The 20,873-nt window shown below is 36.0% G+C and overlaps 1 protein-coding gene across 4 annotated transcripts in view; it reads right to left on the bottom strand.

The window, feature by feature from the left end:
- The window catches only part of LOC102033021 (dystrophin), a 391,913-nt gene that overhangs the window by 263,775 nt on the left and 107,265 nt on the right, over positions 1-20,873 (bottom strand). For all 4 annotated transcript variants that reach the window (XM_031063886.1, XM_005429311.2, XM_031063887.1 and 1 more), the window contains exon 9: positions 3,487-3,698. In XM_031063886.1, the coding sequence (XP_030919746.1) occupies positions 3,487-3,698 (212 nt within the window). The remainder of the gene's footprint in view (positions 1-3,486; positions 3,699-20,873) is intronic.

The raw sequence follows: 20,873 nt of genomic DNA, 5'->3' as shown, positions 1-20,873 counted from the left end.
TTTTCTGTTTAGATGAAAAAATGAAGGTCAGTGAAGGAAAGGAATGAAATGTTGTCTCCATTCTTCCTCCTCTTCACTTTGCCTATCCCAGATGAAGTTGCACAGAGGGAGAGAAGATGCCTCATTGGCTCCTACCAAAGCAAGGAGTCACAGAGTGAACAGGCAATCCTAGCAGTTTGGTTTGATTTGGGGTTTTGGTGGTTTTTTAAATTTATTTTTCCTCCTCTTTCAAACAGAAGCTCAGCATCCTATTAAGAAAAGGCTAGTTTTACACCAGCTTATGTTCTGATGACACGCTGATGCAAGGAGTTGAGGTGTGATTGTGTACTATTTATACACCTATAACCTTCAGCCTGCTGAGTTAACCATCTGCAGTCATCACTTAAAGAACAATAAAAAACAGGGCTTAATGGTAAAGACTCTCATTGACCACATTGCCATATTCTGGTTCCCTACACCTAACACCAGTTTAGTACTGCAATACCAAATTAAAAAAAAAAAAAAAACAGAATGAAAAAAATGCTGCAATTCTCAGCAATTAATCTGAATTAATTTCTGATTCAAATTAATAATATTTTTAATTATTAGCAATAGTACCTGGTTTCTTTTATCTTTTAAATGACAGAAATAAAATTTTAAAATTCTTTTAAGAACATTAATGGCCAAATACAAGCAAGTTATAGATTTTTGTTTTATGCTGGCATTGTAAAAAAAAAAATAATCAAGAGACTGGTTTTACTGAGTTTACCATGTACTCTTGTTTTAGGATGCCCTAAAAAAAAATGCATCAACACAAGCACTGGCTAAAAGTTTCCCTAGAGCAGAAGGGAACTTACACATTTTTTCAGCTGTCTTTAGGCAGACCTACAACGTTTAACAAGCAAGTCAGAAGAAAGCTTTGTGACTACTTTCTCACACCAAGCTGTGTTGAGATACAAAGCTGACAAAATTAATGTCTGAAGAATTTATTAAGTCTTGCACTGACCTCTCTTTTCTCAAAGCAAATGAATAGAAATTATGGCTTCCTCTTCATCAGTGTAACAGCAAGCCAAAATACAGCCTACTTACTCTACATCTTCAGGGGACAAAATCAAAATACATGTGTTTGGCACAGAAGCCTGGAAAGCATTTATTTTGAGAACTTGATGTATTTCTAGGTCCTTCAGTTTAGATAATACTGTACAGCAGAAACATAAAGCTGCTAACTCAAAAAAAAAATTTCCATTTTCCTTAGACTTCATGACCCTTTATTTCAAGCATGAACATAACAGCTGATGCTGTCATATCTGAGAAAATTTGATGAAGGATTTGACACAATAGGAATTACTGGCAGACAAAGATAATTCCTCTAGGAAGGCTGGCACAGAAAAAACACAAAAATGAGAGGGGAAAAAAATCCCCCACCCCTCCTACTCCCCACTCTCTAAGACAATGAATTTCTTCTAGACTTGAAGAAGAAAGGCTAGGCAAAACCAAATAAATGAGAGTTAACAACCCTGGAAGAGCAGAGCTCATTGATGTTTATATCATCAGGAGGGTACAAATTAAGATGGACTAGCTGAGACACTGAAATTAAAATTCTAGGTTAGTGTCTGTTTCTTGACACAACACATCCATCTCATTGGATCCAAACTGGTGGGAATGGCTGAGGATACAGACAGCCCAAGTGAGGTAAGAGGCAAAAGAAACTGCAAGTCTTCTAAGGTAAGAGGAAAAAGAATCTGCAGGTCTCCATTCCCATTCTCTGTTTATAGGTAAAGATACCTTCTGTGAATAAGTGCACTATTATTCTTTGTCTAGAACTCTGGGGGTGGCAGAAGGAGAAGAATGGCATGTTCTTATTTCTCTCCATGGCTAATGTTGATCTAAACAACCCCACAGTTTTTTTGTAAAGCATAGATCCTTAAATGGACCTCATCTCAACTTCATATACTCTTGTAAAAAAAGTGGACAAAAAATCCATTTCTAAAGCAACATTTTCAATTACTTTTCTAGTTTAGTAATTTGTTTTTGAAACATAAGACACTCCAATACTATGACATAAGACAGTGTTTACACAGAACTGTTTTTTTGTTAATTGAGTCTTTGCAGAGCTGAGACATTGACTATGTTGAAGATTTTCCTATTTTTTAACAAATACTGGGCAGAAGCCAGGACTGTATCTCTGCAGGAAGACAGTGACAAATGGGAGCTCTCTGTGCTGAGTGACAGTACTACACATGATCTATAACTCTTTCCAATACATTAGTGAGTGATTGCCCTTGTTTACCATAATCTACCCTTCCCAAGCAATGACCCTTTTGGTACAATCTTAAATGAGATAACTTAACCTCAGCTCAGCCCTAAAACAATGGGCTGATGAAAATTTTTACATTTCTTGCAGGCAAGCAAAAAAAAAAAAAAGCAAGAAAAAAATTCCAACAGCGTTTGCATTTAATTCTAACTAACTGGTGATGGAGATAACTGAGCCAATCACAAAGTTCTACATATATTTTCTCTGGCAGCAAAACCAGTTGATGAGGACCTTAACCCAAAAACTCTTCACAGCAGTTCATTACCATTCAGCTGTGTAAATAGGACTGCTCTAAGTATACAAACTTTAACCAAAAATGGAGTGGTAGGAGTAAAAAAAAACCTACAAAAATCTGGTGGGCAGGAAAGGAGAATATATCACAAAATAGTCACGTAACTCTTTTCCCATAGAGGCAGGAGTCACCTTAAAAGGTTGATCAATTGGTTGATTTCAACCTTGGCTTTCCCCAGCTAGATAATGAGATATTATTAATCTTAAACATTCGTTCTCAAAATTTATTCATGAAGAATGTCACCAAAGTATGACTGCTTCTATTAAAAGAAACTTCAAAACTGATGCAACAGAATATTTTCTACCTGAGGTACAGTTCAGCTATATAAGTTAACACATTGAAGCACCATAATGTGGCAACATGTGCACTAAAATCACAAGAGTAGCCACTTCATGTTTTTTTTTTCCCAGTTAATAACCCTGTCAAGGTTGAAGCTGGTGAGATTATCTTGTGAAAAATCTAAAATACTCGATTTCCAAAATATACCCATTTAGTTTGCTATAGCTGGGTTTTTTCTTGCTTTCTCAACTACTTCCAGAAAACCTATACAGCTTCATTAGCAGTGCAGACAGCCATGGAAGCCATATCAATAGTACAGAATTTCCCAGTCTGCAGTACCAGAGCTCTGAGGCTGCTGAACAGATGTGAAATACTTGTGCTAAACAGGTAGGTATTCCTCCTGTGAGATCAGCCAGCTATTTGTTATGACAGTTAAGACCAATTTCATATTCAAGGAATATGCTACACATGTTTTAGACTTTGCATGTCAATTTCTTTCTAATTTGCTGTGGAAGACTTTTTGCAATGTACACTGTCCACAGGTAGAGGACGACAGTTAGAGGACACTTTCTTTTATGACTTCATTAACCCAAATAGAAATATATTAATACTCGGTAGTGACCTTAAGTTCTGTGTTCTGCTTTTTCAAGGCTTCCACGGTGTAGGAAATTTCTTTCCATGACTCAAGCTTAGCTTTTGCTTGTTCAAGAACCTGCTCAGCTTCTCGTTTAGCTTCCAGCCATTGTGTTGAATCCTTTAGCATCTCTTGAAGCTGCTGTCTCCGGTTTTGGAGGTATCCATGCACTTCATCCCACTGGTTCTGTATCTTTTCAACTGGTAAAACACAAAGGAAAAACAAAAGCTGAATTACTTAAAAGCTTTTTCTTTATTTTTTTAATTAATTTTGTTTTTTAAAGGGAGGAAACAATGACATTAAAATCTTTCTAGAAACTGACCATATCAGAAAACTTCTGTACTTTTAAACTGCAATTGCATAGAAGTTTAGCTCAAAAAAAAAGAACAGATAAGCTGTTCTGGGTCACACAGTAAGACATTATGACACACAGCATGTTTTAATGCATATGCAGCAAAGAATGACAGGTTCATGCCTCAAAAACCCTTATGAAATAGGATCACATTTGAGAAAAAGTGTCTGCAATAATCCTTCATTCTTAACAAACCAAGGCTTTTCTGAAGAACAAGTCCTTTAGGGACTAGAGTAATATTAGTTAAATATTTATTGCAAGATATAATTAATGGCTGTACTTTCTTATTTCATTAAGGCAAATATTAGCAAACTGCAAAGGCTAGACAACTTGTTCATATAATCATGGTAAATATAAAATAACAATGAGCTTTATCCACTGTTAGAAAGAAAAGTGATTTCTGGAAACTTAAGAATCACTAAGATCACTGATAAGCATTGGCTAGCGTCCAGCACCAGGCTCATCCATAGTAGCATAAAAACACCAATAGACAGAGATGTCCAAGCAGCTGAAGCTTGACACAATAAAAGCAAAAAACCCCAAACCCCACAAACAGTAAAATCTGTGCAGTGCATGAAGGAATAAGCATTCCACTCACATATGTATATATATAAATTCCCAGAGCTTAGTCAGCACAAAAATATGTTCTCAGTATTTTCTTGAACACTTCTTCACTGCATTTCAAATTCACAGTCCTTCTAGGGAAGGGAACTGAGATTCCTAGAGCAATCAGATAGCAGTTGAAATATTCATCATCTGGTAGTTCCAACACTGCATCTCTCACTGCAAGGCTGATTCCATAATGGTGCAGCCCAAAGACCTGGATGAGAAATGCAGGGAAAAGAGACTTCTACCTATCAGTGCTTTTCCTTCTTCCAGAAGAAGGGATAAAGGTCTTTCCATAGATACAGCTGAGGTTTAGAGAGAGAGAGAAGAAAACCTTTTAGCATTCCCTGCTGAAGCCTGGGGAGAAGAACTGAGTAAGCACACATAGCAGCATGCTTAAGTCAAAGGAAAACCAAAAGGAACTGAAGAAACAGAACTGGAGCACATAAAGCACCATTAGAGCACAGCAAGGGTAGCCTAAAGTACAAATGCTTAAATTTAATCTGAAGCTAATCTAACCCCTCATTTTAGGAAGCTGTACACTCATGTCACAAAACAACTCATTTCTGCACCCTCCCTGGGTGAGGATTTCTGATGTCAGCTTTAGAGTTCACTTGAAACAACAGAGGCTGTAGACTCCAGAAAGGGCGAATAACAGAAGTGAGCTGCTTGAGCAAAATCTCCCTGTTGTGGCTACAGCACGTGGCTCAAGGGCTGTGCTGGAGGCTTAGGGACAAAGACTGCCCAAACACCTTCCACAGAGTCACTGGCAACAGCTGCCACCTATTTCTTCAAATCATTGCTTTCCCCCTTTGAGACATTCATATGTTCTGATTCCTGCAAAACTGGAGATTTTGGTACATTGCAGACAGAAGTATAACAGCTTGTTTGTGTCAGCTGCCCATGAAAAAGAAAACACAAATTACAAAAATCCAACCCATTCTTCTTTTATTATAAGTTTCCTTGTTGGTGTGAGTAGTCTGGGGGGCTTTTTGGTGTTTTTTTTTTTTGGTGGGGCTGAGATGATTAAGAAATGAATGAAAACCCTCTGCTTCAAAGGAAAGCTGGATCTAGAGTTATATCAATTTTTCATAAGAGCTGCTTTTAATAAGGAAAGCTGATATTTGTTATCACCTAAAATCAAAATATTTATAGATGTATTGCTTCCATAATGTCCCATGAGGTTAGTATGTAAGTAAGATATTTAGCAGTCCTCCTCTAGGGACTGTGCATTTTGCAGCAAGACTGAGTTTCTCATCACAGTCCTGGGATTCCGTGATGACCAATTCTCCCACCCAAGAGGAAAATGAAGCTGCATGATGAAAACTGCATTCAGGAGATCCCAGGAGCCCATTTACACAAGTGACTACGTGTGCACAAGCTCCAAATCTATGAAAAACATTTCCTGTTTCCCTATGAAAATACTTGGCTTAGCTCCCCCAATAAATTTTTTTATATATACAGATATATATTTATTTTTGCTTTATTACAGACTGGAATTGAAGAGTTCAGGAAGTTTGTAGGTAATCTAAACAAAACAAAACAAAAAAAACCCAAACAATAAATGCTGTTTCCTTGCACTAGTGAATGACCAAATCCAATTAAACAAGTACTTCACTTGTGGTTAAACACACTATGATATCTACATAATTAATCTGGCTTTTCTAAGGTAAAGTATACCAAAAAGTGAAGTACTATTTAGGATAAAATATGTATAAATAATTTATTAGAGAGGCTTTTATAACTATGACAAAATTATTTAATTTAATGCAACATAAAAATCCCTTCATTACTTTACATTTGCAATTTCTAAATGACGCTTCCATTTGACTTTTGAGTAACAAAAACCACAAGATTCTAAAACTTAAAATAAGAGGTTCACTTCCAAAATGAAAGCTACAGCGTAAATCCAAGTCTCTTAAGGATGTATTTTGTTCATGTTCATTCTTTAAAATGAAAGATGATGTATGCCACTTCGATTTATGCCAAACAAAAAAAGTTAGAAAATGTAATTTGAGCGCTTATTGTGTTAGAACTGAGTCCAGGAACCCATGCACCTTTCACCTGCAGCTAATGAGTTACTGACTGCAGATGAGAAGGGTCAGAGAATTGTTATTAAATCATGTTGGACAGTAGTAGACAACTTTTACATTATGAACATCATAGATGGTTTGTGCAAGGGTACTGGAAAAGGCTTTTTCTGGGTACTGGGTACTATTGGGAGTAGGTTTATCAATATATTTAAGCGTGTTTGATAAGACAGGAGTGAGGAATCTCAGTACAAAGTTCTTTCAGGCTGACACTCTGACCACAGCCTTTAGAGGGGCTATTTCTGCTGTCAAGACATTATAAAATCCTTAAGGTCCCCATGTGCCTATGTAGGACTGGGCTGGGTTTAGCTGGGATAAATACATTTCTTCCCAGTGGCTAATATGGGGCTGTGGTTTGGATTTGTGCTGAACACAGGGTTGATCACACAGAGATGTTTTTGTTATTGCTGAGCAGGGCTTACACAGAACCAAGGCCTTTCTGCTTCTCCTACTGCCACACTGGTGAGGGGCTGGGGGTGTGTGGGAGGCTGTGAGGAGACACAGCCAGGACCCCAACTGACCCACAGGGATATCCCAGACTGTGTGACATCATGGCTCAGTGTATAAAGTGGGGGGAAGAAGGAGCAAGGGGAGGATGTTTGGAGTGACGGGGTTTGTCTTCCCCAGTCACCATTGCCTGTGATGGGGCCCTGCTCTCCTGGGATGGCTGAACACCTGCCCAGCCATGGGAAGCACTGAATCAATTCCTTGTTTTGCTTTGCTTGTGTGCGTGGCTTTCGCTTTCCCTATTGAACTGTCTTTATCTCGAAGTTTTCCAGCTTTGACCCTTCTGATTCTCTCCATGATCCTGCTGCTGGGGGAGTGAGCAACTGGCTGGGATTAATGGGTTCAGCATAGAGAAAATCAATTTCTTTCAAAATTTTATCACCCTTACCTGGAATGAGGAAGACAGTCCTAGAAATAAGAAGTTAGGTTCCAAACCCAGAAAAATAGAAGAACCAACGGCATGTGAAGTAATTGTTCCAGAAAAATGAAATTGCACAAGTTTTGGAGAACTAAAGAAAAAATGTAATCACTTTTTCCTACCTTGAATTTAAGGTCCTCAATAAATAATATTCAATAAATTAAAAAACCCCCAAAAAACAACAAAACCCAAAAGTGGACCAAAATCTGTTGCAAAAATGAATAAAAGAACCTGGAAGTTAAGAACATCAGATATGACTAAAAAAAGTAAGTTTTGCAAGAAAAAAGTAATGTAACTGTTGTTACTGCACTCTCCATTATAATAGCATATTATTGAAATGAGACCCGAATCTTTATGTTTTACATGTCATTGCTCAACATATTGTGACATTGGAAACACCTAGATAGACACAACAAACATAGCTCCATGTGTACTATTGATAAAACTAAAGCACACAAATTTTAAATAATTAGTAACAATGACAAAAGTACTTTTTCCCCACAGTTGAGTAGTTCCTGAAGCACCTCAGTTTACATTGTTCATTACAGCTAAGTCCTGTATCTTCTACATTTCAAAGCCCACTGTCTTAATTCCTTACTGTGGCATGTCCTTGTTCTATCCCATTTTCTTCCTTTCCTTCCTTGCCCTAAATTTGACAACAGCACAATATCTTTATTGTAATAATCAGTATTAACAATTCAAGAAGATTTTTATTGACTGCAAAGGGGCAATCTGGAAAAATCAAGACAGAATTTTCTTTACAGACTTAATGAAAATAAATATTTTATTAATGCATGTAGCCACATGCATTACTAGTAATTAGTTTTACATGACTATAAAGCCACAAAAATATTTGACAAATCTAAACTGAGTGTCAGAAAGACAAAGTATACACAATAGGTTATTTCCTGAAGTGAAAATCAATCCCCATCCATTTCCCATCCACAGTGCTCCAGCAGAAGTCCTCACTGTACTTCACCTACACAACTTTTGTGCTTGCTTACTGGAAAGTATCCCAGCATGGCTCCAACCACTCCCAGTCCAACACTGAACTCTCTTAGGGCATGATAAGATTCTGACAGTATGTAATTTCAAGGTTGCTATTCAATTTCTTTTTTTCTACCTCTACTATTTCCTTGCTGATCAATAGTGATTATATATACTAAAATTCACAAAAGAAATTCTGCTGAACTGAAGTTACTATAAGGAACAACAAAGCAGAAAGCAGCATCTAAAGTAATCAGACACAAGATAGGTATTCTTCAATCTTGTTATAATTAATTTCATATACCAAATAAAGGATGCACTTACTGAAGGAGAGTGAATGAGACTGCATCCTTAAAATTCAGTTTTATTTATTAGCAAAAATTTTGATAGGTTTTTTCATACATTACTTATTATAGGGAAACAAAAAAAATATTTTTCATTGGTAAATGTTCATGCCATTTTATCAATATATCTTATTGACACATATAGCTTCAGTAAGAGAATTTATTCTCTGCTGTTTATAATAGAACCAAAAAGGGAACAAAAGAAAAGGAGTCTGAGAAGAAGTTATCAGTTGCAGGAGAAATGATGTCCATATTACTAGAACACACATATTCCATATTTATTCTATGCAAAGATGAAAAAGTTTTCATTCCATGAGAGTTTGTTAAGTCCTATGAATCCAGTAGACCTTCCAAGGAAGTGAATAAGTTTGTGAATAGCAACAGAATTTGTGAGGTAGAAACCCTCTACTTTCCTTGTCCAAAAACTTACACAAACTACACTAATTTTACACTGTAGGAGACTTCTTCTCAAAAGCATTATTGTCAATATATTGACATTTTCCTATAAAAGCAGCTTTTTCAGTGTATTTTCATAGATTTGCAGAATAAAGGAACTAATACAATCTGATCTGCTGCAGAATGTAACTGGAAACAGCAGAACAGTTATAGCCAGTATTAATCCATGTTATCAAAGCTGCTGATGCACTGATTTTCAGGGTGGATTAATTTTTGCTTGAATTGCAGCCCAACATTATACTTTCCTTTGAATGTTCTGGATAGTTAATTGTTATGTATTTTATTTTACTTCATTGGCTTTTTATTTATCTATGCATTTATCTATATTAAATTCAGTTTAGTTACACTTTTGCAGCTGTACAACACTCCAGTTTTTTCCAGTCCACAGAGTTTTAAGTGAGCAGGTTTTATGAGAGGCATGATGGAGAAAATAGAAAATATGGATCCAAACAGAAATATTCTAGGTTACTGCCCCTTTTTTAGAGTTTTCTCTTTCTTCCACTAACCAATATAATCTTCCACATAATCGGGATAAACAGATTGTGAGGGGAAAAAAGAGATGTTTTTATAGGGTTACAAGACCATTCTGAAAGAATGCATTCATGCACTAAATGTAAGACTTTCTGATTTTTTTCAATTTTGGCTCAGTTTTCTGTAAACAACAAAGTGGAATCACAGCTAAAATATCACTTAAACTTTGTCTTATCTTGTGGTTTCCTTTCTTTGCATTATTGTATTGTTCTAAGAAAATAAGTGATTTTTTTTTTAAACCAGGAAAGGATTTATTTTAAATTCCCCATTTGTCAATTATTTCTTGCTGTGAGTGCTCTATTTTCTGTTCTCCTGCCTTCCAGAACAGGAAGTGTCTGACTTGAGTCCTATTTTTCAAAGAGGAATCACTTTGATAAAGCCTATCATAAAACATCCCTTGACAAAAGGATGCTGTCTCTGTTCTTAAGAACAATCTGAATCTGTGCAAGACTGGCCTAGGGAGAACATTTGGATGGTAGATGCAGAGTCAAGTGAGGATAAGTTTAAAACATTTCTTTTTTAATTGCTGAAGTACTTAGGGAGTTCCAGGGACAGTTATCCCCTGAGTTGCTGCCTGTATCTTTATGGATCTGGACAGGACACAGCACCCAGCAGAGAACAGCTGGAGCCAGCCTGCTCAGGTGCTGATTTATGCTTCAGCTGTCCCTCATCTTTCCTTGGAGAGAAACATCTCTCTTGACCTTTTCCAATGGCTTATAAAGGTCATACTTCTTAAACAATGACCTTAGAAACTTATGGCAAAAGTTTAACATACGTATGGAAAATCGTTAATAATTTGTCTTATGGGATATTTTATGCATCAGTGGTCAATGAGGGTTAGGGTTAGGGTTAGGGTTAGGGAGAGAGGATTTAGCCAATAAACCCCAAATACAGGGGTGGCAACATAGAATATCGACCCCAGTGTGAAGTCTGCCATTTTTACCAGTAAGATGTAGGATGTAGCTTTTATGCACCATTAATATATTAAGGTATTTATCGAAATATTAGTCCTTATCATAAAGTATCATAACACATAATGACAGATTATTTTTAAAAAGCCTATTTATACAGAAAATTAGGCAAAATAGAAAGTATATATTCAAACTAAGCTGCATTTTAAAAAGTGAATAAATAATATCTGGGAAAAAGGAATGACCTGCAATCTATACCATTGTGCAATATTACAGTTTCTATGAACAAAGAAAAGGTATTGCAAAGGAAACCAGGAAGAAGAAGCACTCAGAGCCTTTAGCTGTCTTTTGGGGGTCATGAAGAGCAATGAAAATGCACTTGACACACCAAGGCATGAAAGTCCAGAGGAGAAGAACATTATTTTCCCTGCCCTTTTAGAGCTTAAGAAGGACAGGCAATGAGAGATTTCAACAGATTTAGATGTGTTTGTGTTTTTTTTTAAACACTCAGAGTCATAATCTTATTTTGTAGTTTGATACTTTTGGGGGGTAATTATTTCCAACTATTGCAAGTCTGACTTAATTTTGTTTTGTTTCACTAGGGCAGAGCTTATTTTCTTTTATCTAAAAACCACTTCCACATGTTCAAACTAATGGAGGTCACTTTGTTCCTTTGGAAGTGTCGGATCAAACAGACTGAACTGAAAACTGTCAAGTGGTTTCTGCTAAGCACCAAGTGAATAATTCTTCAACACTATTAAGTATGCTTTATACCTTGCTACAGAGAGTGGGAGTTAAGAGACTAGCCTAAGCTGGTAGAACATCTAAATACACCAAGCAAAAAGTAACTTCCATGACTGAGCACTGAGAAGGGCATGCAAGGGTTTATTATTTGGAAAACAGGTCCCTCAGAAAGCATTCACCAGTTTCTCAACTTTTTACATAAGTATTCGTGCATATAACATTTATCACCTCTCAAATGAAGTTTTCATGATAATTTTTTCGCTAAATGAGAAAAGGAACAGATCATGATATGCACAATGTGGAAGACCATTTGCTTTGCATTTTAAAATGTCATACAATCTGTAAAAATCTGATGTGAGAAATCCATACTTACCCTAAAGAGATGTAGGATTCTTTAGGATTTAGCATTAAATAGGTAACAAATCTAATTGTAGTTTTGCTAGAAACTGACAAAACCAAATATATGTACTTGCATATACACAAACTATTGACAAGGCAGATGGACAGATTAGAAAATGATCTTTTGATCATAATCTCTGTTGCCACCAGATCCTTAAGAGCAGGACATTCATGGAGATATGGATTAACAAAATTAAAATCCCACTACTCTGGCAGAGTCATCAGTGATTCTTCCATGACCCCAGAAGCAGGATGCATATGACATGCCCTTAGAAGTTAACTAAATTATCTTTTTCTACAGAAGCTCTCACCTTTGGATGATATAAAAATATAACTTTACTGTAACATTGTATTAACTGAAAAAAACAGAGAGTTTCCTTGCTAGAATGATTTAGTCATCTTTCAAAATGTTTGATTTATTCTCTTTCTTTTGTTGCATGTGGAAAATATATACTGGATTATTGGATTTAGCTTTCTTAAATATTCATAATATAATTATGAAGACTTACATATAGACTTAGAAATGATATTTAGACTGATGGGAAGTACCCAAACTAAAGCCAAAGGATTAACACTAATCTGATTAACTAGATGAGTGAATATGTAGGTAATCCAATTGTTTCTGTTTAAAATGTATAGAAAAGTTTTCAAGGAACTGAATAGGAAAAAAAAAGAACTAATTTCTGTATTTCTTTTTTTCATTGAAAGATATAATTAGAGGCAACTAGGTACTTCAGTATTTATCTTTGCCCAAATGTCTGTTTGTTTGGGTTTTTTTCTAGGATATTGGTTACTCAAGATATTAAAAGGAAAATAATTTATGGTTATGTATCTAATTTGTGTTCATGGATGATTGCTTTTGTAATAATCAACCTGTCTACAAAATATTTATTTCAGAAGAAATGTCTGTGCCTGTATTTAAAATGGGATATTAAATTAGTGATATTGTATTTTACTTTCTCTGAACATAATCAAGAATGCTATTAGCATTATTAAAGTACATCAGCTTTCATATACTAGTGCTTTCCTAAACTTACTGATGCAAAAACATAATGGTAGGTTGGGTAGTTTAAGTCCTGAAATGTGTGAAATTCATTACCTACCTAATGAGGCATATAGGCAGTGAAATTGTGAATTCTTAGTAGCACATAACTTTGTGTAGCTATCATACATTCATATTTACACTGCATATTCCTAATGTCATCAGCCTACTACCTCCTACTGAGTTGGGGCTGAGACTTGCTTTCCAAATATATCTGCATTTGTTATTCTGTGCACTGATTTGCTTTGGCTTTGATTTAAGAGATCCAGCTCTAAGTGTAGGAGCAAGACTTTGGGAGATGTTGAGAGAACGAAAATAACTAGCAAATTAAAATTGACGTAATAATTCAGCTATCAGGCTCCAAGTTACTGAAGCAAAGTTTTGCAGACTGCTTATATTTCTATTTTTTTCCACCAAAAACCCCAAAGAAGCACAGACTATCGTGGATCTTCTCCTATGCCTCTTCTGACATTACCAAATCACTCCACCTCCACAGCACACAACTCTCACCAGGGTCAGCTGGGAGACAACTCCAGAGCTCCACTACTACACAACAGTGACAGAAAATTGGGTGCTGGTATATGGCACTGAGCTTAGCTCAGTATCCAAAAAAAGCCATGCATACAGCAGGAGGAAAAAAAAACCAGTATGCCAAATCAAAACCACACCAGCTTTGAACTTTATATTTCCTTTCAAAGCAAAGAAAACTTCCAAATGAGCAAGAACTTCTTTAAAAGGAAGGAAATAATAGCATTTCTTTGAAAATATTTTTATATTCAGCTTTAAGCATAAATGTCAGGTATTTTGTACTGAGTTAACAGTACATCTGAACTGAGTTAACATTTTCTTTATTTCATGAGAGAAACTGAAAACTGTATACATTTATTTTATTTACAAATTACCAGTTTCTTAATCACAGACTCAGAATGGTTTGAGTTGGAGAAGACCTTTGAAGATCACCTAGTTCCAACCCCCTGTTATGGGCAGGGAACCCTCCAGGTTGCTCAGAGCCCCACCCAGTCTAGCCTTGAACTACAAGGAATGGAGCATCTGTAATTTCTCTGGTCAACCAGTTCCACTGCCCCACCACCCTCACAGTAAAGAATTTCTTCCTAATACCCAATCTAAACCTGCCCTCTTTCAGCTCTTCTCAATACTCCATCACCACTGCCCTTACAAAAAGCTCATCTCCAGAACCAAAAGGTGGCAGTGAGGTGTCCCAGGAGCCCTCTCTTCACCAGGATGATCAATCCCAGCTCTCAGACTGTTTGCTAGAGAGGTGCTCCAGCCCTCATGGCCTCCTCTGCACCCCCTTTAACAAGTACATGCATCTTGTACTGGGGACCCCACAGCTGGATGCAGCCCTCAATACTGCAGTGAAATATCAGATATACAGCTTCACCCATGATATATTTTCAGGGACAGCTGACTATTCCAGCACAGACAGAAGCTTATAGACACAAAAGAAAGTCAAGTTTACACAATAGATTGTGAATTTTCCTGGTGATTTGGGTAAATCTCTTACACGTTTTTCTTCTCTCTTCTTGAGAGAAGAAAAACATGAGATATCAAAAGACTGAAAATTTTAAAAATCTACCTTTTTTTCCCTTTGGATTTACAATCACAGTCTTTTAGATAAATTGCATCAATTCTGAACTATTTCCAAAGATTGCTTGGGCTTGGGGCTCCTGCCTTTTCTTCAGATTGACATTTCCACAGTTCTTGGAACTGTCCCATTCTCTCTTCCCTCCCACACTTGCACCAATTTTTAAAGTACTCCTCAAGGTGCTGTCAGTCTGATACTGGTTAATCCATACCTTTTTTTTATGCAAAGAAAGACAGTCTCAGCTTCCTAACACTTAAAATTCTTAATTTCAACTCTGTTGAAGTGTAAAGGAGAGAAGTAGTTAAATTTCACACTTAAGATGGCCAATGTACTTCAAAGTAAATATCCAACAGAGTCAACTAAGGAAGTAACATACACAGCAGGAGAAAGAGATATTTATTCTGAAAATTCCATAACATTAAAACATTTTGAGCATTCTCTGTCAATTACAATGCTCCTATTTTTTTAATTAATTGTTGATTAGAAAATGGGAGTCCCATGATAAAAATGCTGGTATTTGAACTTAAAAGGAGCACAACTCTGCAAGCACAGGAGTGTGCCAGAAAAAAAAAAAAACAAACAGGTGACATTTTTTATTTTCCTATTCTGAATTTAAAGGACTAGTTCTCAAGGTCACATAAACTGGGTCTTAATCTATAGAGCCTAGTGTGACACTACACTTATTTGTTCCTTACTAAATAAATAGATAAACAGTAGTAAAAAAAAACAATCAAAAATGCATTTTATTTGTCATTTTAGTGCAATATTTTAGCTAATAAAGTAAAAAAATACCAATTACATCAATCTTGAGAAAAGACATGATAACTTGCCTTTTACTATTTAGTTTCTTTTGTCTGAGGTGTTGTGTTTGTTATGGGGTGTTTTGTTTTCTTTTAATCAGACATCAGCAGTTTGTTCATGTTCTCTATGGTACTACAACAGAGATCAAAACATTGGTGAGACACTCTGTGGGCTGAGCTTAATCCACTTTAGACAAGTGCTTCAAAGTCACTATGCTGATATGGCTTAAACTCAGCAAATTTGGAACCTAACACACTGCACAGGATTGGATTGGACATTAGAAAGCATTTTTTTACTGAAAGGGAGGATAGATAGTGAGAGAGGCTTCCTGAAGATGTGGTGAATGCCCCTTCTCTGGGAGCATTTGGAAAATATCCTTAAAAAGTGCTTTAACATTTGATCATCTCTGAAGTGGTCAAGCAGAAGGACTAGATGGTCACTGTAGGTCCTATCCAACTGAAATAGCCTGTTCTGTTCTATTCTGCATTTTCAGGAATAGAACATACATAGAATGGAGCAAAGAAAATGATCCAACAAACAGATGAAACCATTACTTTTGCCATCCTAATATTATGCTGCTGTGAAGAAAGCCAAGTGTCAAAAGTACAGGAATTCAGAGAGACTGTAATGAATATTCTGCAAAATTATTATATCCCTTGCTCTGAAATACAGCACTCATTTCTAAACTTAAGATGGTGAAGCAGACATAAACACAGTCTGACACTTCCAGCAAAAATTTCCATAGCATAGGCGTTCGCTCGACTGTACACAAGTTCCCATCCAATTAAAATATAACAAAATAGATCTTTTCCTAAATATTCCCTTTCAAGCTCTAAGTTTCACCAAGCCCAAATGCCACCACTTTCTCCCACATATCAGAGTACTCATTATCCACCCTCCTTGCTGTTACTCAACCAGGGATTGTCCTCTGTCGAGTCATTCTCTCATCTGTCATGGAATAGACTTGCTGATAAGAAAGATGAAATAGAAGCAGCAAGTCTCCAGAACTGTTTTGTTTTTTCTCCTTCCCCCCCCCCATTTTGGTGTGATAAAGGCTGAAACACTGTTATCCATCAAACACAGACTGAAAAGCCTCAGAGTCACCATTCGGTCCTGAAACCAGTAATAAAATGAAATTCTTTGAACTATCTACAGCATTTCATAAGCAACCATAGTGATGGTTTGTATACATAACAGAATCAAACCACCAGCTGGTGCAACCACTCACCAAAGTCTTAGGACCTCTCTCACAGAGACTAAGCCAGTATTTACTCAGGTTGGACTTGCAAAGGAGCTTTGGGGCTGTGTAAAACACTGGTTTTATTTTCAGTTTATTCTTGACTCAAGCCAAACTAAAATTATGACAAATTTATATTGAGGATAGCCAAAGTAAAATCCTTCGGCCAAACATATTCCAGGGTGCTTAACTAAGTTGTCTGAGAACTGCGTGTTCCAATATATGTTCTTTGTGTATTTCATCCATTTTAGGAAAAGAGATGGGACACAGTGTACACCAAAACCTGCATTTTCCTGCTATGGCTGATTATGTAGCATCTAAATTTAGCTTGTAATCTCTGCTGAGCAGGACCTCTGTTTCCTGTTTGCCCTTTAATTACTACAGAATATTATGGTGTTGTATAAATGAATATATATTGTTCTGACGCAGTATTTAAAATAACTGTGGACATTAAATATTGCCCATCCATCTGTCAGTGAATAAATAATTTGATCAAAACTTTATTTCTGAATAATTTCTTTTTATTTCCATTTATTTTCATTTTGACTAATGTGTTGTTACACGAGCATAGCTCATCTGTTTGTATCATCATGAACAAGATAAAAATAAAATGGATATTTTTACTGTTTACATTTCTGCTTATAGTTAATTTTAAAGTGTTCTGTGCAAGCTACTATTTCTAACACAGCAGTGCCTTAAAACAGGGACCAAAACAGCAACCACTTAGGTTTGTTAGATTCAAACAAACAGGTAGAAAAATCTAGTCTTCTTAAGAGGTACGGCAGCAAAAGGCTGGGATAAGAGATGTTAGCTCATCTTAACTTGACAAAAATCTGAACACATGAAATTAAAAGAATTTTCTGAAATTATAGAGATATAGAAGTATCTCTAGCAGATCTGGAAATTAAATTGAGGTCATTCTAACTTCTAGTGATTCATTGATATCTAAAGGCAAAAACAAACAAAAAATCCATATACTTTCATACAACTGATCTGAGGCTTAGGAGTAAGTGCTTAGTGTTTGGCACAGAACTTCCTCTGTGAAGAAGAATTAAGAATGACAGGTGCTGCTTGGATATAATCATATATTGCAGGAAAAGAATTGACAATTCCTACTTTGTTTTGGCAGTCCACCTTACCAATAAGGTCTTGAATTTTTACTGTGTGTATAACGGATTCTCAGGTTATCCTGGAGTATTTTTTTATCCTTACCTTGCCTGTTTTTTTACTGATTAAAATTACAGACACAACTAAATTATTCCCTAGTCCACATGCCTATATTTGCACTTAGGTGCCAGGTCCTGTTCCAGCTACATGAAAGCAGGAATACTTGTTCCCTGACTTTGCTTTCGAGGATGAAGCACTTCCATCACTTTTCACCTGAGACTTCACTCACAAAAATCACCATGTATGGGGAGCTACCAGAGCACAGCATCTTCACTGCTGAGGGCAATTATTTACATTACTCCTTTTAACATTGCAAATTGACTGAGTCTTTCCAGTTCCAACGACAGAAAACATTCCTTTCTGATTATCTGGCCACTACACAAGTCAATGGAACATTCTTCTACTTCTGACAAGATGTAGTAAAACCTCTTTAGCATTTATTATTTTCAGTTTTTAAAGTATTTTATATAAATGTTAATTAACATTTGCAAAAATGAGAATGAATTCAATTTTGAAATGTAATCAAAACCAGATTTTTTTTCTGTAACGCTGTAAATAGGAAGCCTCTTATTAGATACTGTTAAATATGTTGAAATCTCTAAAATAACTCAGTGATTGCTTTCCCAAAGAACCACATACTCTTGGCAGTTTTGGTCAATTAAATGTTTTTTAAAAAATTAACTTTAATTAAGATGTGAAAGACTTTGTATCCTGAGAAGCAATCTCGATTTATTTCAGATTTGCATACTATTGAATCCTTCAACATTTTTCAGAAGTACATGGTGCTAACAATTTCAGAGACCTACATGAGTAGGATCTGCCATCTCATCCTGTGTGGCAGTTTCTTATCTTCCCTTTACATTTTTGCTTATAACACTTTTGCAAGTAAATTTGTTTCTTTCTGAAGCTACTGAGGTGCTACTCTTGCTAAACTAAAAAAAGAGAAAGCTCCATTAAATGGATATATGAATGGAGATTTTTCACAAAGACTCTAGGGAACAAAGGCATGTAGTTATATAAAACCAATCTGTTAAAATATGACTCCTCTGGAGCATACAAGAAGGAAAAGATGACCCTGACAAAAGTGAACAGCACTTACCATAGTAGGGGAACAGACTGCAGTACCTGGGGAAAGGATTTGCCTGCTGACAAGACTTTGTCATTTTATGTCTGCTCATGGTTCTGGGCCACAGTTTCACCTAATTAGTGACTGGGTAGGTTGAAGGTTAAAATCAATTCTATCAACTCAGTCTCCAAACATATGAAGAACAGCAGAGTGAATTGCAGAATATTAAATACACTTAAATTTTCTTGACATGGGTTAAAAACAAGATACAAAGCAGACTCAAATGGCAGCTCCCCTCCAGTGCTGTACCAAATCATTCCTGAGGCTAAAGAGGAAAGTATGAGCTTCTGTCAGAGGAGGGTATATCCCAAGTCTTTCAACCAGTTAACTTCATGTACCCATGGCTACATCATAAACAAAGTGCAGCCCGTTAATGTGAAACATCTCCCTACCAAATCATACTGTCCTTATTCTGGGTGGTTTGTTCATGGCTTTTGTTTGTTTTCACTCTTTTGGGCCAAGTTGAAATTATTTAAAGGCTTTTAAGAAAAGTATTTAATATCAATTTTACTGAAAGGTCTCCTCCTGTAGCACAGTCTTATACTCCTCACTGGACTTTGTCTTTACTGTTCACGAGTTAACAGTTGGGTGAGAACTCACTTTGTGGTCATAATTTTCTCAAGAGAGAGTTGATCAACAATTCTGCTTTTGTAGGACAGAAGACAAACTTTTACTAAGACATAATTTGGACATAATTAAGTGCCTCTATACATCACAGCAAACCAGGGTGCCTGTCTTCCAACACAGACTGATTTCTTGCAGTGTTATGGTTATATATTCTGTTCTTATCTGTGTTCTTACCTATTTAGAAATATCTGGCTTAGAACTAGCCAGTTCCACATCAGTTACCAACAGCATGAAGTTTTGTAATTATTCTTCTTTACAGGATTAAGGTGTGAGATCCAAGTAAGCCACCAGCAATGATGTCACCTAATACACTTATGACCTCTGGGGCTACCAAAATCCCTGTTATATCTATATCTATATCTATATCTATATCTATATCTATATCTATATCTATATCTATATCTATATCTATATCTATATCTATATCTATATCTATATCTATATCTATATCTATATCTATATCTATATCTATATCTATATCTATATCTATATCTATATCTATATCTATATCTATATCTATATCTATATCTATATCTATATCTATATCTATATCTATATCTATATCTATCTATATCTATATAATATATATAGCCTGAGAAATTATATATAACTGGAGTTCCCCAATCATTCAGATGTTTCTGGGGTATGTTATCACCTGTTCTTAAAGGGCAACTCTCCAATGTTCCAAAATGACTTCCTACTCCTTCTTAAGATGTCCCATGACTTTCTTACAGGTCCTACAGCAGCAAACATGAACCAAAGAACAGGTTTCAAACTCTATATGCTTCTCAGAAAAATTCCACCCCTTTCAGAGCTCTAGTTTTATCTTGTTATTGACATTTTGTTAAAAAACAACCGTTTCTCCCATGTTTTGTTTCTATGGCATAAAGTTCTCGTGGGAAAAACAAGTTGTCAGCTCTAAACTGGTACATCAGGATGATTAATAAACTGCATGTATATGACATAGGAAATTCAAATTCTTGAAATGTTCTTCTAATATGTGGAATTCAGAGAACATACAACTGGGGTTTATTCAGTAATTCAGCTTAAAAATATCAACAAGATAACTGGAAAACGGTATATAAATACAGTTTTCTCTTACACTTTTCTTTTTTTGGTCTTGGCAGCTAGGGGGTTTACTACTGGATGGGAAATCCCAGATTGTATGAATTTGTTTTTTCAAGCGGTAAACTCATCATTTGTATTCAATAACTCTAAGAGAAAATCACATGGATGGCAGTACAGTGGAAATGGCTGTTTTATTAAGATGTAGAGAACAACAGTGCAGTTGTAATTCACTGTGGAATTTCTATATATTTTGTTGTGGAAGTGATGACAAGTTGATGATTTTGCCGTAAAACTGTCAAATACAGCAAACTACTAAATAAAGGCATTTTTATGTTGTAACACAGAGACATTCAGAT

This window comes from Geospiza fortis, unplaced genomic scaffold (genome assembly GCF_000277835.1).
Source record: "Geospiza fortis unplaced genomic scaffold, GeoFor_1.0 scaffold331, whole genome shotgun sequence".
NCBI classification, from domain to species: domain Eukaryota; kingdom Metazoa; phylum Chordata; class Aves; order Passeriformes; family Thraupidae; genus Geospiza; species Geospiza fortis.
This window is presented reverse-complemented; position numbering and strand designations above follow the sequence as displayed.